Here is a 24437-nt window from a genome sequence, read left to right on the forward strand (position 1 = left end):
GGTCACACCTTTTCATGACATGCGTGCATTAAAAATAATAATCTACAGACTGACGAGTATCTGCATCAATTCATCTGAATATAATTGTCTTTTTTTGTCATGACAGAAGAAAAAACCCAGTAATATATAATAAAGTTAGAAAAGCAGAGAACGTTTGTACTGAAAGTGGCTGACAACTGCATGTTTTGACATTTTTGTTTGAAAAGTAACTCCAGCAATTAATGGATTATCAAAACAGAAGAGTTTTTTTTAATCAGCTAATCGACTAATTGACTAATCATTTCATGTCTTCTGCAGACCACATAAAAATGACCTATGTGTGTTTACTAATGGACTACACCGTGGAGTAAAGTGTGTCTCTGGAATTCTAAAAATCCATGGTAATGTGTTATAGCAGAGGTAGCCTACAGTGGCTGCTACTGCAAACCGTTTATAATAATAATATTTATGGCAGAAGTTGTAGGATAAGTCAGGAGAGGGCAAAAGTTGTGTTGAGGGCACTGGAGCTGTGAAAAGTAGTGCTCGATTTTTTATTTTTTTTATTTATTTATTTTGCTTTCCTCATTACTTTACGGTGTCCAACAGAAGATGTTGCAGTTACATAAACGTTACTATGTGGGTGAGGGAAATATCAATGAAAAAGTAACTGAATGGGGGAGGCGGGGAGGAGGGGCACAAACAGAGAGAGGGGGGGAGAAGAGGAGAGAGAGAGAGAGAGAGAGAGAGAGAGAGAGGTAAATTGCATGCAAACCAAAGCCAGTGCGTACCTGCGGCGCGCCGAGGCGCTTGCTGCTTCCTCCGCGGCATGTCGGCTTCGGGGGCCCGGCAGGGAGTTTTCTGTCCCCGGTGATCCGAGGGCTGCCTGGGGAATCCGCGGAGCTTTGATACACAGTTTTGCCCCCTGGGTGCGCTCTCAGGGCTCCCACATAGATCGGGCAGGGTTCGTGTAAGGAGGGGAGTATGAGTAGTTTTGGAACAGAAAAAGAAATCAAAGGAGAAAGAGCCAGTAGATGCGAAGATAATTAAAAAGGAGAGAGAGAGAGAGAGAAGGGGGCGAGAACCAGCGTGACTCCCCGGTCGGCTGCTCTCTCTGTCGGTCTCTCGATCTCGCTCTCTCGCCCGCTCCGACTTGGATGGACGTGGTGGGGGCAGGAACAGAGGGGGCTTCGCGGTAGAAAAACAGAGACGGGAGGTAAAAATTTAAAAAAAAAGAAGAAGAAGAAGAAGAAGCGTCTTGTGCCTCCGTGTGATCCTCTTTATTTGGCGTCGGAGGCTGCAACAGGCAAGCTTGAAGAGATAAAACCAAATGATCGCGTCAGTCAAAAGTCCGCAAACAAGGGGACAACACATCAAGAGCTGACACAACTGAAGCCCTGCGCCTCCTCTACGGTTCAACCTCTCCGCCGCTGATAGGCGTCACGTAGCTCCCTGTCTCTCTCTCCCTCCCTCTCTCTATCCCCCACCTCACCCCCTCCCTCCCTCCCTCCCACCCCCTGCCTCTCTTACCCCTCTCACTCTTTCTGTCATTCACTACCTTATTCTAGCCCCGTTTATTCCGAGCGAGCGAGGAGGGGGGGATCAGAAGCCTTTGGTTGTGGTTTGAAATGTGCGTAACATCAGTCATATTGCAGATGGAAAGAGAGGAGCAGACATGCAGGCACATGGTAGCCCTAACAAGAACACACATATACAGTATCATTCTCAAGCACACACAGGCTGACAGCGTGATCTGAACGGAAATGCATACTTACTTTACGGGCTGATCCACCGCAGCGCTATCCATGAGGTTTTCGCTTTTCCCTCTCCCCGGTAATCACGCACAATTCAAAGCCAAGAGGTGGACCAGCTGAAACGTGCCTGAAACCATCTCATAAAAATCCATTCGCCTCTGGCAAGTCCTGTCGGTGGTGAGAAAAAAAGCCACATGCAGCTTTTTTTCTTCAGTTTGTTAATTCTCAGGGACCGATAGCGGAGGAAAAAAAGAGGAGGAGGAGGAGGAGGAGGAGGAAGAAAAGGAGGAGGTGACGGCCGGGACTGGTCGCCCACACGCTGCCCCTGCCTGGCACAGCCACGTTATTTTGTCCGAGAGCGCTTTGAAAAATCCGCTGAGGGCAAGTCACTCAGTCAGCATGTACGCGTATGCACGTGTGCGCGTGCGTGTGCGAGCGCGTGGTAGGGTGGCCGCGCGCGCGCGCGCGTGTGTGTCTGTGTGTGTGTGCGTGAATCGATGAGATACGTGCTTGATTGGGTCTCCCTTGTTGTAATAATGTACATGAGGAAGAGGAGGAGGAGATGACGGGCTCAGGCTGCTCCCATGCATGCAGGCTTGGTGGAGCGCACGGATCACCCGAGCTCTAGCGCATACTGCCAAAACACTTTCTTGGCCGCTGATGGTACTTTTCTCCCCCCGTTTTTTTTTCTTTACGTGGTCTGATAGGAGCTATTTAAATCAGCCACGCAGCGAATCAGATGTGTCTCCCAACACTGCGCTCCGCTCTCCTTCCTGCGCCTCAAGTGACCGGAGAAGCGCAAAATCCTCACCAAACGATGTCCCTTTTATTGGCACTGAATGGAATAAAGTACTTTTCTCTTCACAGGTAAGCTCTGAACCCTCCTTAGTTGACATGTAAGTTACTCAGGTATTTTCTGGAGGCGCTTGGTTGCTCCCTTTTCGCGCAGTTTCACCTTGCAGTGAGAAATAAAAGTTTTTTTTAGCTTCGACTGAGTTGGTGAAGTGGATGAAAAATATTATCCTGTATTTTTCAGGCAAATCCTCGGAGCGGGACGCGTGGCTTCACGACAGTGAAAACAAAGGATAAAAGATTCTCGGAGAGGGAAATGGAAGAACAAGGGAGGGCACTAAGGGTGAGTTGCCAAAGGCTGTCTTTCTCTCTCCTCCTGTCTTCCTCTGCGCCAGATGTGGTGCTGCTGCTCCTCGTCTCTCACGCTCGTCAAAAGCCGGAGAAACAGCTTCTTTTTTTTTCTCCCCCCCCCCTCCGCCGTCGGCTCCGTCGAGGGAATCAGGTCTCCTCAGTGTTTCTCCTGTTGTCGATCCTCGGGGTAAATCGGAGAGTCTCTCAGTTCCTCCTCCAGTTCACGGAGCTCGGTAGAAGGATTGGTGATTGGTGGCTCTCCGCCGATCGAGGATGTTTTTCCCCCGAATCTCGCCGCGACTGTGTGCGCCGCTCCACCACTGCATGCCGTTAGATCCGCCCAAGCATCTGTCCGTCTTTCCATTGGCGCATCCATCAGTGTCACACACACACACACACACACACACACAGCTGCCGTGCTCACATTCTTTGCGATGCTACAACACCCCCCTCCCACCCCACAGTGTACACTCAAACATAACACTCACGCACACGCACAAGCACAAACACACAACTCGCGCGCGCTCGTTGGCGATGGAGAGCTCTCCTCTCCGTCTGACTGACAAAGTCCACTTCTCTCAGAAGCTCGTCAGCGAGCCCGCTGCGTTTTTGTCTGGCATGTCCACTCTCAAACAGGAGTCCGAGTGTTTCGTTTTGTTTTGTTTTTTTTAGTTTTTTGCTTCTTGCGGCATCAATATTTTACACCCCCCCACCTCCCAAATATTTAAAAGAAGAGAAGAAACTCGTGCCAAGTCTCTGACTTTTAAGAATGTGGAATACTTTTATTTCTGAATATTTCATACCAGGCTCAGCTGCTTTGCACCCGAATGTAAAAAAAAAATCTTAAATTTACTTCCTATATAATTGGGGGGGGGGAGGATATGAAACATGTGTAGTTAATAGCTGGGGCATTCATGTGCTAATGTGTCCGGGCAATGGCGAATTTCATGTTTGTACCTGAAGCATCAATAAACTGATGATGTCGCTTTCCAAACTCTGTACATCAAGTAAAAATAAAAGTGAGTTTAAAATGTTCATCATTTACTTTGTCTCAAAACTGAGAGCCGTCATATTTATCTCAGACTGGTTCATTTTCTTAACCAGTTTATTGAATTATAATTTCGGTGGGCCTGTGATTTTGTGCAGTACACCCGGAGAGACGTTGGTTTCTCTGCTCTCTTCTGAGAATGACACACTGTACGGGGATATAGACATACAGACGCTACGCCTCCTGTAGAAGACAGTGTCTGGAGGGATGTGTGTGTGTGTGTGTGTGTGTGAGGGGTGGTGGGGATGCATCTTTAAGGTGTTGCCAACGGCTGCCAAACTCTTAAAATACTCAAATGTATTACCACAAAAACTCTCCTCTTTAAAGTGGTGTAATCCTGTGATTTAAAGCGTTGGGCAGTTTTCACTCTGATGTGCACCACGGATGTAGGTCCTGGAGATATATATTTTTTTTTTTACCAGTTAGGCGGTGAACTTGATGTAGGTAACCTAGAAAAACTTACAGTTCACACTGTGTGTCAGAGGTGTTTGGAGAGAGAGCAGCCAGTAGGCGCTTTTTGACGCTTTTGAATTGAAGTGAATGCTTAACATCAGTTTTAGGAGCTGTATTCTCTTCATGTGTGAAATCAAATCACTAAGTCAAAGTACTACCGAGACTCGTGTACAAGTATGACTTGTGAAGCCAGCAGTGTGTATCATGCATAACCCAATACAAAGCCAGTCAGTTATCTTTTTGTCAGTGCCACATAGTTGAATCACTGTGTTTTAGTTACAAGACTATGGCTATTATTTCCTATTTACTTTTCATTTGCGCATACATTCCATATAGGTGTGTGGGTGCAGTTCATTTTCAAAAATCAGTGTTCAAACGAAGCAGAGATAAAGTAATAACATTATTATCCCGTTTGAAATAACACCAGGTTTTCAAAAAAAAAATTTAAATTTTAAAAGCATCTGCGGTGTATGTGCGTGTGCACGCGCACGTGTCTCTGTGTGTGTGTGTGTGTGTGTGTGTGTGTGTGTGTGGGAGAGAGAGAGAGAGTGAGAGAGTCACACTGTGGCTCACGATATTAAAACGTTCACGATATTAAAACGTTTCCATAAAACTTTCCAAAACACTTCATCGTTGTAAAAGCGACGGATTTAAAGCTGCATTGTGTTTAACACACTGATAAAAACATTAACCTTGTTCCAATAAGTAATTCACTGTATTTCATAGCAGGTAGAGCTGTGCGTCTTTGAATATAAACTACAAGTGTTACCACAGCTCTTCCACATAGCAGACCGTTTGGAATCGGAATTTGTAGTTTTGAAAACTTTGGGTGTAATGAGTCAGATTATGCAGTTTACTTTGTATCTGATAACCCCACATCTCTCATGGGTAAATGAAGAAACTTTATATATTTGACGCAAATGTGATTTTTTTTCTTCCTGTTTTCATTAAAACAAAATACACGAGCCAATCACCACAATTTTATTAATGCCCTGACTGCAACACACACTACAGCACTGCAAAATATATAACGCATCAAATTCATATGTTGTTAATTCTTACCATTTGGTTTCTAAGATAAATATCACAGTATATCACAGTGTTGCCTGGTTTTATGTTATCGCCTATATTAAAACTAATTTCATTCAAATCTGTCGCCAATGGGCGCTTGCAGTGATATCCAAGTCGCACTGATGATATGAACAGATTTACTTCTTCCCTCTTAAAACAATATGCATCACACAGAAATAAATCTGCGGTGACATATTAGAATTCGCTGGAATTATAGGGCGCGGACTGTATAAAAGCAGACACAGGAATATTATGACAGCCACAAAGTGTTTAAGAAACTATTTTAATATTGATTCAATCAACACAAAAAGAGGGTTTGTAACGCGCTATCAGTGTGAGCTCGTGCACACTTCAGAGTCCTATAGTCTTTACACGATGTCACTATCACCTTGTGTGTGTGTATGAAACGTATGTTTTACGCATAAGTCAGTAATTTAAGTGGTGCTCCCTGAGTGCTTCAGTGGTGTGTGCGTGTGTGTGTCCGTGCGTGTGTGTGTGTGTGTGTGTGTGGTAAAGGGGGGGGGGGGGCTGTAGTGAGGGAATCGGGACCTCGCCTCTGCCTTCTGCCGCTGCTGTCTTTACGCACAAGTCGGACCTCCAAGAGCCTCCTCACGGACGCACGGCATGGAGCAGTTCTGGCACTCACTCTAGGAGAGGGTGAGTCCGAATTCGATCCTGTCGTTTTATTACTGTTGTTATTTAGTAATGAATAACAGGATGAAGTCGAAATCGACTGAAGTTATGCAGAGACCTCATCTAAGCACGCGCGCAGACACAAGAATAATGCTTTTTAAGACAGTATCCTGGCGGCCACAACATATACTTCATCACGAGACACTCGTCCTTTTAGGTTTCAATTCATATACTTTCTTCCGAGGAATATAATCAGTAAGTGTGAGTTTTAAAGATCCGGTGCCATATTCTTTTGGCTGCAGAGACTTTGTCACAGTCCAGATTAGGCTTTAGTGGATTTCCTCAAAACGCAATTAGATGCGTTCGGTTCAGCAGAAACAGGGGGTGAGGTTTAAAACAGAACTACTGTGATTCATTTCTGTGCTCCACCACCCGTGATTTACTCTTCTTCTTCTTCTTCTACTTCTTCTTCTGCATCTTTTTCCTTTTCCTTCTTCTCCTCCGTCTTCTTCTTCTTCTCTGATGATCACTTTGGCGTGGAGAGGCGGCGCGCATGGCGCACCGGCTTCACGGCACACTGGTTTCTAGTAGAGTGGATAAAGAGCCAGAGGGAGGGACAGTTGGCAGAGCAGCTTGGAAAACCGCAGGAAAATGAAAAAAGAAAGAAAGAGCATGATATACTATATGTCCCCTAAACCCTAAACTATGGCACAGCCCCTGAATCATTTTATCCGCTCTCAGCATGGGATCCAGGGCGAAAAGTGGGACAATGACTGTTAGATACATAAAAGCTGAGAAAATAGTGTGTTGGTCACCAAATTAACATGCATGTAGAGTTTCAGTGGAAGCTTGCCTGAATATTATTCTTCTTAACAAATATTTTAATATGATATTACATCTAAAACTATTTCCCCTGAAATCATTTTGTTATAAATTCTGTAAGAATAATGCAATTACTGGAAACAACTGGAAGAAGATGCCACCTGAGTCAAAATAAATTCTTGCAAAAAGTAGATTTTTTTTAGTGGGAAAAAATATTATTAGAAAAAATTATTATTTCTCTTTTATGATGTACAGGCTGAAAGGAGAAGTCGACAAGCCTCCTTTAAACACCTCTTTAAGTTAAATATGTTTTGTTTTTCCTCCCCTAAATCTGCTTTTTTTTTTTTTTACTCTGTTTTTGATTTTCTTCACCTTAGTCTCAGGTCATGCATGTGGCCAAACCCTCCTACCTATTCCACCTCAATTTGAAACAGACTTGTTTTTATTATGTTGCGCTAAAGTTTTGTCGATATATTAATGATCTCCAAAACTCATCTTCCCTAACACAGTCTACTGGTTGGTGGTATCCACTAAAAAGGAAAAGGCACCTATTTGCATGGAGAGAGAACCAAAAAAAAGGAGGCCAGGGTTAGACTCTCCTCAAATAACCTTAAAAGTTACAAACTCCCACCAAAAACAAGACAAGCATTGACAGAAGAGAGAAGCTGAAAAAGATAGAGTGGATGCTCTCTCTCTTTCTTTCTCTCTCTCTCTTTCTCTCCCCCTCCCTCTCTCCCTCCCTCCCCAGTGTCCTCCCTCCCTCCTGCCTCGTTGGGTGTGCTGCGGAGCTAGCAGGGTTGAGAGGGCAAGTGCTGACCAGCCCTCTTTCTTTCTCTGTCTGCTGTTAGTAGGTCACCACACGCACACACACACACACACACACACACACACACACATACAACACAGACGTACACACACTTGCACACACACCTCTCCTTGCGGTCAGTGTTGCCACCAGGGAGAGGGGTAATTTAAGCCCTCCTTGATGTAGCCTATTCATCACTGTCCCGTGGCCCGTGCTTCAAAATTAAAGTCTGATCTACAAAGTTAGAGTGAAATGAGATAAAAATTGGCAGAGGTCACGAAGGGCCAGGATAGTCAAAACACAAAGCTGCGACTCGGCTGGGCAGGTCTGTGGTGCTGCTTTTATTATTTTTCTCTATATTTCATGGGTTACTCGCAGTGGTTTTTGTTTTTGGGTACAGAAAGTCAAATCAGAGAAAGAACTTGTTGGGAAGCCTGGTGCGTCCGTGCCAAGACCCTCCACCAAGTCAGACCAGCAGTTTCGACTGATGCTTCACAGCCTGAATCAGTGGCTGTATATTAGTGTGAATTGTGTGTAACTATTCCCAACAAAACATTCATTTTCCAAAGTTTCAACATTTCAGTTCAGAAGTTTATGTGCTATGATAAATGACTAAAATGTGATGAAAAAGACTCAAAGGTACAAATGCCCAGGTTGATTATATAAAGACAATTAATCGTCCATGATTTCTCTCAGTCACAGTCCTATTAATAAAATCAAAACACTTAGCTCTGCTTTTATTTTTTCCTAATTTCATTGAAATTCTGCAAACAGTATATTACAAAATAAAACGTCAGGAAATGCAGGTTTAAGCCTTTTGGAAACAAATGTTACTTTTAAGTCAAATGATACCATTAAGTCTTGTTTTGAAAATAGTTTTACCTCCTCATTGTTTGGGACCCCACAGTTCTGCTGTATGTGTAACAATAATGATAATACTTTCAAAATTAACCATATTTTTTTCTGTACTGAAATGACACAAAGTACAGATTTTTATTATGTGCATTATGGCAGAGGTCTCTAAGACCCCGAACAAAACATTAGAGTTAAAGATGCAGTGAAATGGGCAGTAGACTACTCTCAGCTTCCTTCATCTGGATTATTAGATCCAGAGACAGTGGACGTGGGAGAAATGAGTAAATTAGACGGTAACTAGACACATTTGGAAAATAAAGTTTTTGCTGATATCCAAACACAGACTTATGACCCATGATCTTGCTCATGTAGTTTCTATGACTCACAAGCTAACGGGACAAGCTGACGGGATGTTTTGATGTTTATATCTGTAAATGCAGGATGAGTGATCCTAAAAAAAAGACAAAAGTGGTCGATTCTGTTATGTATACATTCCAAAATACTTTTTTGAAATGTATTTTACAGATACTAAGAGACAACAGAACAGGTAGGATGTAAAATCTGAAAAAAAAAAAAGATTTTAAATATTCACTGTATCTTTAAGTGAGAAGCACAATTATGGTGTTTTTAGTTGTACAACAAGTCGTAAACTGTAAAGTAAATTCACAGACTCAGATATTTTTAGAAGGAGTAGGTATTTCAGAGGAAATGTTTGTGTCTAATGTCTGATGCAAGTCTGATGAGTTACTCTGTTTATCAGCATACAGTGTGATGGCGCACTGCTGAGTGAGTCACCGCTTCCTCCTTACTGTGTATGTGTGTGTGTTTTGTGTGCATGTGTGTGCGGAAACCACGCTGACAGCTGCAGCTCATTACAGGCACTATTACTGATGGGGACTGCTGGGGGAAATTCCTTCTTCCAGAGAGCAAACCACCCTGTTTACCACACATGCACACACAAAAAAACACACACGCACACACAGGTCTTGCTTATTCATAAACTAGAGCTGCAACATCTGTAACTGAAAAAATAGAAACATTTACTCTTCAGTGAAAAATGGGGAAAAAGTAAAATACTTTCTTTAAAAGGAGGTGAAACACATTACATCTTTCCAGTTGCTGGGGAATGCAAGACGTTCCCTACCTGTTCATGAAATACACTCTTCTACATGTAGTACACAGTATGTACACGTACACACACAGCCACAGGGTGAGCAAACTTGAGATGAGATCACCAAAGCACTCCAAGCCTTGCTGTATTGGCAAACAGCAGTGTCTCTTTCTCTCTCTCTCTCTCTCACACACACACACACAAACACACACATAGCCACTGCGTATACAGTGTCCAGTGACGTTAATGAGAGGGCTGAAAGCCAGACACACATGTGCTAGAGTCATTAGGGAAGATTTCATAGCTACACTTCAGGCCACTACACTCCATTACTGTACTTCATTGGTTACACCACTCGAAAATAGTGGTTTCTTAAAGTCAGGTTGAGGGACCACCAGGGCTCCTTTGAGAGCCTCAGGGAGTTCCTCTTTAAATAAAAAAAGGCCAGTTACCTGTTTTTGTTTATCTTATTTATTTGAAGCACTACATTGAAAGAGTACAGGGATCCTTCCTTTTTACCTTACATAGTTTCTGATCGCATGGCTCCACCAGGAAACTTTCTAAATGTTTTATAGCATAGATTCAAAGTATAGAAGTATAATTAGAACAGAACAGTATTCATTTCTTATTGATTAGTTATTTTTACTATCATTATTTGTGGTCTAGTAGCGGTGGCTGTAACAGCAGCAGCACTAGTTGTTTAAGAAGTACATAAAAAAGTAGCAATATTAAAAACAACATCAGCAGCAGAGGATGTAAACAAACAAGTTTCATATAAACAGCTCTACACTACACAACAATGAAACAATGAAATTCAACTGATCTGACATCACAAAGAAACAAAGAAATATTAGTCTGCTTCAAGATTCAGATGGAACAATGTCACCATTATTCTATCTTTTCTTAGTGTAAAGAAATCCCATTAAAAAAAACAAAAAAAAACCAATAATGTGTTAATTCATCTCTCAGTACTTTGCAACAGCCCCAAGCCCTTTGGTTCCTGTTGAGATACTTTTTTCTGAGGGTTAAATATATACAGTTTTACAATATATATAATCTTGTCTAAAAAGAGCAAAGAAATGTTAATAAGGATTGTGACACTAGGATGGTGTAGTGTATAACATAATACTGACATTTATTGTAATATGGAAACTTGTGCTGCAGTGCAACACTGGTGAGTTTTAAATAGTTTTTGGAAAACAATGGAGCCCTATGGCACAGAAAAGTAAGCTAAAACAGGCACAGACAATACTTTTTAGGAGGATCCATTCATGATTGGTTTTGGTCTTTTCATGAGATTTGTTGACAGTAAGAGTAAAAAGTAGAATCACAAAAGCATTATCATTTAATGAAAGAACAGGTTTTTCAATTACATATGTTAAAAAAAATGGAATTCAAATGGAGTAAGCTGAATACAGGAAAATGCTTCTCATGTGGATTAGAAGAAACATTATTGATACAAATACATGACACAGAAATACATACAGAAATACATACAATTACATCAAAGTTTATTGCAGTAAAACACACTTTATCTGTTATATTTCCACAGAATATACATTTAACATCTGTTATAAATATATTTTAGACACTTAATGTCATCACCTCTTCCCTAAATTAATCCTAGAAATACAAGGTTTTTTGATATTGTTTTTTTCTTTTCTTCTGTAAATTTGGATTCAACAATTAAAAAAAATTCCTAACATAATCTTCAGTCATACATGAAATGTGTGTTCAGTTTGATTTCATTTCATCTGAAAGCGGATTTGAGATTTGTCACTGACTTTTGCAATCTGCACAGCATGGCAATAAATGAGTGTATCATCAGCATAAAGACAAAAACCGAAATTATATTAATCTTTTGTAAATGCATCTGTAAGACTAAGGCATGAGAATCAAAAAATAATGAAATAAATAAAAATCTGTCCACAAAGATTTATTATAAGCACATTCTGTCATAACCTAATAATGCCATGCTCTGGCTCTATCCTTTCATTAACAGAGAAAGAGAGATAGAGAGATGGTCCACTCCACATGCTGTGATGTATCTGTTGCATTAATCAGCCTCTTAAATTGGAACGGCTGCTTTTATTAATTATGTTCAACGTGAGGATGATAGGGCCTCTTCCAACCATCTCTCCCTCCTCTTTTAGACACACCAATCACTTTCAGGATCATAGAAAGGCAGTAGAGAGAGAGAGCATCATTACAAGCAAATGAGAAGAGAAAATGGGATGATGCAAAAGGGAATGCAGCGAAGGAATTAGCTGTGTATTTAAAAAAATAAAATCAGAAGTGACACAAGTGTGTGAATGGTTCTAGAGTCTTATTGACATCTCTTGCTTTAAAACATATATACTTATAGGCAAAATTAGTGGGAAATAATCTAGGGTGACATGTTTTCATCATCACCTTTATTCCTAAACTATTAATTGTTTTTTAGGCTTTTCCAAGAGTGCTCACAAATGTAATCATTTCTCAAATTTTTATCAACAAATATCCTCTAATAACATTCTCCCCAACAACTCCCAATGTCATCATCTCAGTTTAAAAAGTTTACAGTTGTTCACTTAGCAACAGTTAGCTATTTTTTAATTGTACAAGGTGCATTATGATCATCCCCTCTCCTCTCCTATTCCTACCAGCCATGGTTTATACTTGCATATTTGCATGGCATGCATGTACACAGTTGACTGGCAGAGTCAGAGATGGAAAAAGAGAAATTTATTGATAGGTTAGAAAAGATATATATATATATATATATATATATATATATATATATATATATATATTAGACATAGTTACAGACATACCCTAGTGAAATGCTCTATATCTCAGGATGTATAGGGAGTGCATGAGGCCACTCCACGCTGAGAGCTCTAGTGGATACAAATCATTGTCCGATACTCCTGTCACGCCAGCCCAAAGCCACTTCAGCTGCACCCGGTGTTTATCTTAGTGTGACATTCTCTGCCAAAGCATCCCTCCTCCACTGACTCCCACCCCATTGTTACTCTGTATAAGATACCTGCTAAATGTAAAGAGAGATAAATTTGGTAAATGGTAAATTATATAGTGCATTTTCAGTCATATCGACAACTCAAAGCACTTAAACTACAGGTCCCATTCACCCATGCACACATTCATATAGTGGTTCTACATATACACAGCTCTTTGACACGCATTCACATGCCCAATGCTACATTGGGGGCAATGTGGGGTTCAGTACCTTGCCCAAGAATACTTTGGGGGGTGAGGGGGTGCCAGGGATTGAACCACTAATGATTAGCGGACGATCTGCTCTACCTCCTGAGCCACAGCTTCCCTTTTGAGTGGTAGAAAGATGCAGATACAGATACAGAGAAACTGAAGAATAGCAAGAGAGAAAATGAGCACACATTTGTCCTCTGTGACAATACCGGTCAACTTATGCCTGGGTGTGACACAAGGAATGTTTGAGTCTGCATGATTCCAATTCCATTGAGTCAGTGTGTTTGTGTGTGTGTATTGTGTGTTTATTGTAGTGGTCCATGATTTTTAATATTTGTTTTGATTTAGTATCTGTAAAAGATTATGATTAAGTAAGTAAGTAAGAAGTACTTAGGTTTAGGGTTTATGATTTAGTTTATGCCGTATGTATGCATGTGTGTACAGTCTATTCACTTTTTTCATATTTTGTAATGTTGTAACCTTATTCTAAAATAATCTAAATTCTCTTTTTGTACACTCAGTACCCCAGAATGATAGAAAATAAACAAAAACTGAATTTATATAAAAAAAGGAAGAACTGAAGTATCACATTGACAAGTATTCAGACTCTTTACTCAGTACTAACATTTTGCAGCCATTGTAGCCTCAAGTCATCATGGGTGTGAAGTGACAAGCTTTGCACATCTGGATTTGGGGATTTTCTGTTATGCTTCTCTGCTGATCCCCACAAACTGTATCAGGTTGGATGGGGACCTTCAGTGGACTGCCATTTTCAGGTTTTTCCAGAGATGTACAGTTGGGGTCTAGTCAAGCTCTGCTGGAAGTTTCTCCCATCTCCATACAGGATCTCTGGAGGTTAGCCAGAGTGAGTGGTCATCTCTCTTACCAAGGCCCTTCTTCTCAATTGTTTAATTAAACCAGACAGCCAGCTCCAGAAAGAGTCCTGGTTGCTCCAACCATTTAAGAATTATGGAGGCCACAGTACTCTTGGGTACTTTCAATGCAGCAGAATTTTTTATGACCTTCCCCAGATCTGTGCCTTAACACAATCCTGTCTCTGAGCTCTACATGCAATTCCTCTCACCTTATGGCTTGGTTTTGGGTCTGATATGCATTGTCAGCTGTGAGACCTTATACAGACACAGGTGTGTGCCTTTCCAAATCATGTCCAATCAGTTGAATTTACCACAGGTGTAGAAACATCTTAAAGATGATCAAGATAAATGGGAGGTACCTGGGGTAAAGTGTCATAGAAAAGGGTCTGAATACTTATGTCAATGTGATATTTCAGTTTTTTCTTTTTAATAAACTTGCAAAAGATTCTAAAATTCTGTTTTCACTTTGTCATTATGGGGTATTGAGTGTAGAGTGATGACAGAAAAAATTGTTTAACAATTTTAGCATAAGGCTGCAACATCATAAAATGTGGAAAAAGTGAGGGGGTCTGAATACTTTCTGAATGCACTGTATGTGTATATGCATTCAAAAAGGACACATACAGGCAATTTGCATTCACACACATTTTGTGGGATTCCGTTTATTATTAACATAACGAAGAAATATTTAATCTGTGAATTGTTCAGGGCTAATGCAAAATGTTCGTACAGAAAGTTTCTGCAAAATCTTCCCGATCAGTGTATTTCAATTGTTTTTCCTACCATAATAGTTCCATGGCAACGAAACTATGATTAACGATGTGATGGTGTTGTTTAGGGAACTCACTGAATGATCTGGTGAGTATGAAAAATGATGTGAGATTTTTGAGAGAATGCAATTTATCCCTCCAAAAGTCTTCCAAAGATTTTTCCTTTTATTTGTCATCCTCCACCTAAATTTGGCAAATTTAATTAGATCAACAGTACACTTATTATTCATAAGATATAGGATTGAGTTGGTGTTATAGTATATAATAAAAATCCCCTCTATCCCATGTTTGCTAAAGTCAAAATGGAAGCATCTGTCAGTTAAAATAATACACATGAATTTTTTGTGTATGTCTATTATACTATCTGTGCATGCTTCCACAGTCTACATGGCCCCACCTCCTAACATAAACTCACGTTGACCTCATGTTAAACCAACATCCATATGCTTGTCCACAGCTCTTCATGCACAATAGATAGGATACAGTGTTAAATGCAGGCACCCTGGGGTGTACTGGCCACAGGTTCTCCCCTACAAACTGGCGGTCAGGTGCCCTTGGGCCCCGTGAAGATGCTAGCTGACTTGACATTCATGTTTGAGCCACGTCTGCTCCACGCCTGCCTGAATTAGTGCTTCCCTGCCGGGCTGAAACGGCCAGCAATCTGCCCTACCTCGGGGGAGGCAAGAGGAGAGGTCAATATGCTCAAATGATTTTCCACTTCTGCAGAGAGTGAGTAGTCCTAGCTCTAGGATATTCAGTGACACAGAGAATTGTTTACTGGCATGATTTTCTCGATGTGTCCCCTGCACCTCAAACACAGAGATGTGGATTTTCATCAGTGCTAGTGATGACTGATGGTTGAGGAAATAGGAAGCAGCGTCCTCAACAGTGAACAGATGCTGACCAGCAGATCACCATGAATACGCCTCTGAAGTTTTGGACTCTCATAGGGGTATACTGTCGTATATACAGTCGTGTGTGTGTGTGTGTGTGCGAGTGCGCGCGCATGTGTGCAATGGAGTCCAATGCAGTTTGTGAAGGCTTTCCCTCTGTAGTGTCAACCTCCCAGAGAGAGGATCAAGTACTAAGCTGGGGACTCAGGGATTCAGTGTGCCTGGTGTGTATCTGTATGTATTTATGTGTGTGTGTGTGTGTGTGTGTGTGTGTGTGTGTGTGTGTGTAAGAGCCCACAGTTGTGGGTTTAGGGATTGAGGAAGTGATATATCCTTTTATCTGTTACTGTGGATGACCACAAGCCTGACCAGAGACAACCCTGCAAGACTAAATCCACACACTCAAAGAATGGATCAGAGAGTGTGTGTGTGTGTGTGTGTGTGTGTGTGTGTGTGTGTGTGTAAATGTTCAAAGGTGCATCAGAGAGCAGAGCTCTTCCCCTGAGGGGGAAGCACAGAGTTGAAAGGTCAAACACACATGTGGGGGGTCAGTAAGCAGCCTGGCAAGCGGAACAAAAACCTTATACACACAGAAACACATGGGTCAGTTAATGTGTGTGTGTGTGTGTGTACACGTGTGTATGCGCATGCACATGTGTGTTGGTGCATGAATGCATATGCATATATGCAGTTGTTCTATACCGGTAAATACTGTTATTAAGTTTTCTGTTCCCTGTTTTTTGTCCTCTGCACATAGCTTTCCTAGAATGTCCTTGACCTCTGCATTTAAGTGTACATGATACAAGAGGACTATTTCTACTATATATAATATACACTCACCAAATACTTAGGAGCACCTGTACAACTGCTTTTTCATGTAGTCATCCAATCAGCCAATCAGGTGGCAGCAGTGCAATGCATAAAACCATGATTGCTGGTGCCAGATGGGCTGGTTTGAGTATTTTTGAAACTGCCAATCTCCTGTGATTTTCATCCACATCAGTCTTTGTGAATGTAAATGCCTTGTTGGTGAGAGGTCAGAGGAGAATGAGCAGACTAGTTCCAGCTGACAGAAAGGCTACAGTAACTCAGACAACCACTCTTTGCAACTGTGGTGAGCAGAGAAGCATTCTCCATGAACCTTGGAAGTAGGCAACAGTGATATTCAAAGAGCATCTGATTTCTGTGGTTTCTGTGGTGCAGACTCACCAAAGTTGAAGACTGATTAATCTTACTTTCTGCAGAATGTCAACAGCATGAATCTGTGGACCCAGTCTCATTTGTGTCAACAGTCCAGGTTGTTGTTGGTGGTGTAATGCTGTGGGGAATGTCTTTCTTGGCACACTTTGGGCCTATTAATACCAATCAATCATCATTAAAACAGCACAGTCTATCTGAGCATTGCTGCTGACCATGTGCATCTCTTAATTGCCACAATTTACCCATCATCTAATGGCTACTTCCAGCATCATAATGCACAATATGACAAAGCAAAAGCCACCTCAAATTGGTTGTATCAATATAACAATGATTTCAGTGTACTTCATTATCCTCCCCAGTCACCAGATCTGTATCCTGTAGAACACCTTGGGGATGTGGCAGAACAGGAGATTGGCAACATGAATGTACAGCAGACAAATCTGCAGAAATGATGTGATGCAGTCATGTCAACATGGACCAGATTCTCAAATGAATGTTTCCAGTGTCTTGTGGAATTCATGCCACAAAGAACTGAGGATGTTTTGAAAGCAAAATGGGGCCATACCCAGTATTAGTATGGTGTTCCTAATACAGTGCCCAGTGAGTGTATGCTTGAACAACAGTGATAGAAATACTGGTACATATTATCAGCCACAGAATATTTAGTGCTAATCTTTCAGGGATACCTTTTAAAAAATATTGCAATCAACACACTCACATCTACCTTCAAGGTCATTTAGATTCCTCATTGTATGAAGACATGATGATAAGACTTTATTCATCCTGAAGAAAATTGTTGTGGCAGAGATTGCTCTAAACTACAGTGGCAATGCAATACAATAACAGAGTAAAAACAATTATTAGAGTATTAAATATAAGTGAAAAATAAAATATAAGTCTGCATCTCTGATGCATCTCCGGTTTTCATACACTGGATGGCAGCTTCTTTATGGCAGCCATTTTGTGTTCTCTCGGGCAAACACTGGTGGATGTAATAATACAGTATTAAAGAAGCTAGTAAACCTCCATTCATACAGACCTACAATAACTCAGGCATTGCATTTGGCTTGCCAAAATAAGCACGTATCAGTGTTGCTAATTGCAAAGTCAGACACAACTTTATGACCACAGATAGTGGACAAAATACAAGAAACACCTGAGTAGAATTTAATGTTATTCATCTATCTAATGCTACTGGTTACTGCTGCTACTACTTTTTAAAGCAGCCTTTTCATGGCAACCATTTTGTCTGCTCAGAAATTTGACTTTTTCCTTTCCTCTTTCCTTTCCACACAGGTGTTTTCACTTGACTAATTAGACCTCTTGTCTATATGCAGACTACAGAGAATTGCTTCATACAAACCAGAGCTTTAAATTAAAAGTTGTGTCCTGTAACTTTTAACTATAGCTCTCAGCCATAAATACTACTGACCAGAACATTCAATTCTACCTCTACTGTCATTACCAGTACACTTGCTAGCACTACTTCTTATAGTAGTAGTATGTCTGTAGTGTGGTTTCCATCCTACACTGGTAACAACTACAGAGTAGACATCGCAAAAGTTGCTGCATTAGTGTCATTTAATTTTGTATTTGCTGCCCTAATAAATAATATTACTAAAGAAAAAGGTGTTACAGAATAACAGCATGTGTGAATTTTACACTACTAATTCTTTTCATAGTACCTCTGACCAAGTGGACACCATGGCTACATATTTTATCTAATAAAACTCCCTCTCTGTCTTTCTCTTCATATCTTTTCGCTATTTATAAAATACCGCAAGCTCACCCCATCAACCTACGCAGCATGACTTTCATTTACACTTCGGATGAGGCGATCCTCTCCGCAGGAAAAAAAGGATGTACAGTCGATGTGATTTTACCGCTCCTAACGTATTATACCGTGGTTTATAGCGTTGTATTGGGAGGCGGTGCATGTCAAGGGGGCCGAGCTATTTGACAACGCAGGGGGAAATGTGTTAAAAGCCAAACCGTGTTTGTCGTTGTGTTTTCACAGCTATGCTCTAAACTACAACAAGAGTTGGTGTTACTGTGAGGACATAAGGACAACTCAGATTGGTGCTTCACGGTAACATCTCATCTCTTGCTCTCTCTCTGCTCCCTGTTCTTTGTTTTGCAGGTTGGTGCAGAGATTTGCAAGATCATTCGTTGCGATCCAGTGCATTTGACCTTAACTGGAACCAATAATCTACCTGGGTATGAAAGACCATATGCACACACATGCACGCACACTTAGGAGCAAAGGGAACACAGTTGTCTCTTAAAAGGAGTGAACTCATCACTCTCACTCGCTAAGCAGAAGTTTCACTCATCTCCTCTCCCTCGTCCTCTCATCTGTCCATGTCATACTTCACTACTTCACTTTCACATTAGACATCAGTTAGTCTCTCTCACAGACACACACACACGCACACACACCTCTTTCCACATCAGCCATCAGTTTGTCTGACAGACACATAAATGTACTGTACATCTTCACATTCACGCACAGACCAACTCCTTTACATCACACGTCAGCTCACCCAAGAATCACACACATGCGCGCGCACGCACACACACACAGAATGCATCACACATCAGTTATATCTTTTAGGCTGAAGGAGAAAGGGGTTTGTTGGCAGCGGGAGGGGTTGACAGGGGAGAAGAGGAAGTACACAGGAAGTACATTAGTTATCACTCCCATGTCTTCTCCACCTTTTCACGTCTTATCACCACCCGACGTCTCAGACCCTGGCCAAGCTGCTTCTCCTTCTCATCCCACCCCTTTCCCTTTCTCTTTCTGTCTCCCTCTTTCTCACACACACGCCTCTAAAAATGACTTCCGTGCTCCACTTTACTGTCGGGCCCTGGGATCTAGATGACACTTGGCAAGCCACAGAAGCCGCAAGACAACTGGATGAAATATTTAAATGAAAGACGGCAGGGGTAGAAGAGGTGAAGAAAGGAGGGGGAAAAAGAGGGAGAGAGAAATTAATACAGGACAGAGGACAAGGGAAGGAGAGAGTGACGATATTCAGATGGTGAGCAGAATGTGAAGGATTTCTTGGCAAAAAAATGGCTGTGTGACAAGAAGTGCAGATGAATTGGCTTTCACCTATGAAGAGGCCTGAAGAGATACATTCCAATATAGTATGAGATCACATTGCTTTATCTTGGACTCATCAGTAAGTCTATGTATGTGTCAGAGTACTTTCAGCAGTATGCCAGCCCAGCTGCTTAGAGGATGGCAATGAATCTAAAACATAATCAAATGAAATGCCGCTTTGTTATAGAGATTTTGTGACTTTAATTTTAATAACATGCTCAATGATAAAGCTAACATGCTGATGATTAGCAGGTATATTGCTATATATTAGGTTAATATGCTAGCATGCTAACACTTTATAGTATAACATTTGCTCAATAGCACTGAACACAAAGTACAACTGAGGCTAATGGCACTGTAATTGGATTTGCAGATAATCACCTAAGTTATTACAATTCATCCTGAAGGGAACATTAATAAACCAAATTCTAAGGCAATCCATGATATATTTGTTGACATATTTCACTCCGAATCACAAATGCCAATTGCATGGAAGCACCAGAGTAAAAGTTAGGGGGGATCATTAATGTCTTTAGGAGTCATCATCTGGGAATAATGAATATAAACATAAGCTAAATTGACTGTAATTTTTTAAGTCTTGTTTGAACTTGGTGAAAGGTAGAATTTCATTACAGAGCATGTATTGATTGACTTTTACTATAAATGCAGATTTCTGGGTAAATAATTGCTGGGCATTTTAGTGATCTGCTTTAACACATCTACTGCTGCAGACACAAAATGATGACAGTGACAACATTCAGAGCTTAGACACTGACACTGGTGACCAAAACTTGTCCAGGCAAAAAAGAGCAGTTCCAAAGAAAGAAAATTTTGAAAAACTTTGTGAACAGAAAAGAGATCAAAAGAACACCAAAACAGAGAGCCGCAGACAAGTGGGAGAGTGAGTTATTTACTTAAGCCTGATACTCCTCATGGAGTATAGGCCGCCAAAGAAGAGACCTCCAAAACTCTCAGTCATTTGCTTTCTTTTCTACCTGATACTAGATGTATCTCAGTCTCTTCATGTCTGCCTGGAGATCTTTTCTTCCTCTCAACCTCCAGGTCTCTGTGCTATAAATCAGCACTGGTTTTACATTGGAGTTTAAGATTCTCATATTCGTTTGTTTGTTGTATCACTCAAGATTGCCAGATGTTCTGGAGCTGAAAAAGGCTTTAACGTCTGCATCTGTACCTCTCTCTATTTCTTCAAGCCTGCTACCTTCAAGTGTGATTGGTTTGACGCTGGTTCAGCTGGTTCAGATGCAGGTTCAGTTACTTTGCAACTAATCTGTCTCTAGGTGTGAACGTAAGTAAACGGTTGTTTGTTTGCCCTGTGATAGACTGGTGATCTGTCCATTTTTGACATGATGTCAGTGTATCTTCAATATTTTTCCCACTGGCTGTCTAAGCCGGGCTCATCCTCAAACAAATCATGAAGAACTTCAAAATTGGTTGGAGAGTTTCTTATTGAATTTCTTTTTGCCTCTCCTGTTCTTCTGTAACTTAAGCTTCAGTCTAGCAGTTAGGAATTGGTGGTCTGATGCTACATCTGCTTGCCTTTTTACTCTTTCGTCCTGTAGTGATTTTCTGAACTTCTTGTTTATACAGATGTGATCTATTTGGTTCTCTGTAATATGGTCTATTGAAACCCATGTTGCTTTGTGGATCTTCTTATGGGGGAAGATGCTTCCTCTGACAACAAGCTTGTTCAATCCACAAATATCCACAAACTTCTCTCCATTCTCAAGTCCTTGTGTTCCCACCTGAAGTCTGTCATAGAACGTATCTTTCAATTAAAAATTAGCATTCACATTCACCTTGATCTTCTGCGTCTTTGTTCTGAGTGATGTTGTCATGATTCTTGGTCCATTGGCCCTCCCTCCTATCGGTGCTCTTTGTGCAGAGCTTTATAGCGTAAGTGATACACCTTCTATGTGGGGGGCATCATCCTCTTCATGACCCGAATAGAGCAACATCTTGCCACTCATCAATCTTTTCTGTCCCGATTGTGTCCATCTTGCCTCACTGATTCCCAGAAGCTCAAGGTTGTAATTTTTCATTTCTGCTGCTATTTGGGTGGTTTTGCCCGTTGGTACATGGTCTTTATGTTCTACGTTTTGATGGTGATGTTCTTGGTCCGGAGGCTTCCAGGGACTTTTTCACCAAATGACTTCATAGGTCTTCAAACTGAAGAACCTTTCTCTACCAGGACTAAGTTTTCTTGTTGTTCCCTTGTCTGCGTTAATGTAGCAAATTACGTTTTTATTTGGCTAACCTGACACCCAACACTCATCCTTTCTCATCCAGACTTGGGACCAGCCACAGTGGAATTAAGTGGAACAGTAACAAAAATGTAGAACACTATTTTTTACATAGTTTTAATTCCATTGTTATCTCTTTATTAGAAACTGTAGCTTGTGTTTGTACTGAAAAAGCTTTGGGTTTTTTTCAGTAATTAATACATTGATTATGCATAATAAATAATACTGATTCCATCTGCAATGCAAGACAAACAATAATAAGAAATCACTTTTAGGTGTGTATATACATATAGATATATAGGTACATGTGTTGTTTTTTCAATTGTCCACACTTCTCTTTATTTTCTTAACCAGAGCTGCATGCTGGTTGTGCAAATGTTTCTTTAAGGTGCATTCATGTGTGTTTGTCACTGTGTGTGTGCGTGTGTGTGTATCTTTGTGCATCCTTTATATACACATAATTGTACTGTACTCTACATGTGCAACATGCTTGCATGGGTTTGTGTTTGTCATGTAATTTATGCCTTTTTATGCTGCATTACTGACTCGTATGGTCCCCGTAACTGTTCAAGACCTACAAAGATCTGTGCTGATCACAAAGCTGGATATCAGGCCTGTCTGTCAAAAAAGTGAATCAGCGCAGCTTGTACAGGCAAGAAACTTAAATGTGAAACAGAAAAGGTGATAAAATAAAATTTACTGTGTCCTGTAGTGTGTAAATAATTTTAAAAAGTCAATAAAAAAAGATTTGATATACACAATGTGTGATATCCTTTGTATCTTACATGCATCACTATATTATACTCTCTTTTCCTGGAATGTTGAAATGTTGTTTCAGTGGTTTCAGAAACTATTCCCACTTTTGTTGCCACAAAAGCACCATGAATCAGAGATTTATGAGGATTATGAGTATAAAAGAAATACAGCAATACAGCAAAGAATAAATACCTTGCACTGGCATCACACAAAATGGCTTGTTTTAGGTTTTAGACCAGCTTCAGGTCATATCATGCAAGGTGAATGACAAGCAAGCTGGAGAGAAAAAAAAAAAGGTAGTATGTATGTGTTTTACATTCATACCGTTTCCTGCTATTGTAGCAAAAAAAGAGAGAGAGGGGGGAAAACAGGTTATTCATTACTCTCCAGAACAGATTATGCATGCAGTAATGAAAATGCTAACGTATTGCCATCCAGTAGTTCAGAGTAAAGTATTACTTCAAATAAACATTCTGTTTCCCAGTGCTGGGCTTTGCGAATAAATGGAACAGAGAAGGAACAGAGGGGTTTTCTCCTGTGCTGATTGGGTGCAGATGTGAGCTCCAGTCTGGGTTTGGTTAAAGTCCTGCTGCCAGGAATATTCGCTACAATTCAATAAATAGAGCTGTTAGAAGCAAGGCATTTCCTTGTCACCATGTCAAGGTTTCAGAGCGGATGTTTCACACTGGGTGTTTTCACTCTGTCTATAGTGTATCTAATGCTCAGCCTATACACCCAGCTCAATATAAAACACTGTAACGTGAGATTGCTGCAGTTGAAAAACTGCAGACAGGACTGAATGATGAATTTGAACTTGAGTTTAGACTTGGATTTGTAGATGTGAGTATTAGAGTTTGCATCATGTATATATATATATATATATATATATATATATATATATATATTTAACAATGTTTGGACACTCGTGGGTAATAAAGGATGTAAAAATGCTCCAGTGAAACAACTTTAGGTTTAACTGACCATAATAAGAAAATATACTGTATATAAGAAAAAGAAAATTTTATTTTCTTATTTTGACTCTGAACCAACAAATCAGATCAGAGGTCAGGAAAGCAGCATATATATACAGTACAGTACACTGAGTCAAAGGCATGCAGCATGTAGACAGCATCAATGGCAAGAAAATTCTCAGTCTCTGTTTGAACAGTTTTGGTACGTACTGTTAAGGCACACTTCAGAACATGATTTATTTATGTATTTAAGGGGTTGCATGTAATTTATTAATTATGTAACAATATATTGTGTTTCGTGTGATTTATCTGACTCTTCTGGCATCATACAAAACTATACCATGTCCGGTCATCTAGATGAACACCAAAATGGTCCTAACAGTATATGTTCTTTGTGGCCTTGCCATTCATAAGAAATTGGTCATAAGACATTCATTATCAAGCTCTGCAACTCATATAATATGAAGTCCTGTAAAATAGCTCCTAAGGTAAAAGTATGAGAATATTAAATAAATGAATAGTGTGAAAGTGATATGAAAGTGATATGAAACTATTCTTGTAATCGCTGGAATTCGATGCTTCAAAAGAATATGTATGGATGCAGTTTAAAGACTTACAAATGTTTCTAGCCACAAAATTATAGTTTATCTTGTTTTGAAATTAAGAAAATCCAAGATAACACATTATATCAATCCCATCACAATTATGTGGTTTGTAAGTGAAT

At 40.5% G+C, this 24437-nt stretch overlaps 1 protein-coding gene and 1 long non-coding RNA gene across 2 annotated transcripts in view; one reads left to right on the plus strand and one right to left on the minus strand.

Moving 5' to 3' along the window:
- Positions 1–1890, minus strand: part of tshz3b (teashirt zinc finger homeobox 3b) — a 36306-nt gene extending 34416 nt beyond the window's left edge. Inside the window, exons 1-2 of the mRNA XM_018692870.2 lie at positions 1752–1890; positions 768–1287 (exon numbers count right to left, since the gene is read on the minus strand). Coding sequence (XP_018548386.1) covers positions 768–807 — 40 coding nt within the window. The 5' untranslated portion in view covers positions 808–1287; positions 1752–1890. The remainder of the gene's footprint in view (positions 1–767; positions 1288–1751) is intronic.
- A 587-nt stretch (positions 1891–2477) lies between these two features.
- LOC108894147 (uncharacterized) lies at positions 2478–22720 on the plus strand. Its single transcript, XR_007814672.1, has 3 exons — positions 2478–2597; positions 2767–2865; positions 18760–22720. It is a non-coding gene; the product is annotated as an uncharacterized LOC108894147 (long non-coding RNA).
- The last annotated feature ends 1717 nt before the right edge of the window (positions 22721–24437 follow it).

Source organism: Lates calcarifer, linkage group LG2 (genome assembly GCF_001640805.2).
Source record: "Lates calcarifer isolate ASB-BC8 linkage group LG2, TLL_Latcal_v3, whole genome shotgun sequence".
NCBI classification, from domain to species: domain Eukaryota; kingdom Metazoa; phylum Chordata; class Actinopteri; family Centropomidae; genus Lates; species Lates calcarifer.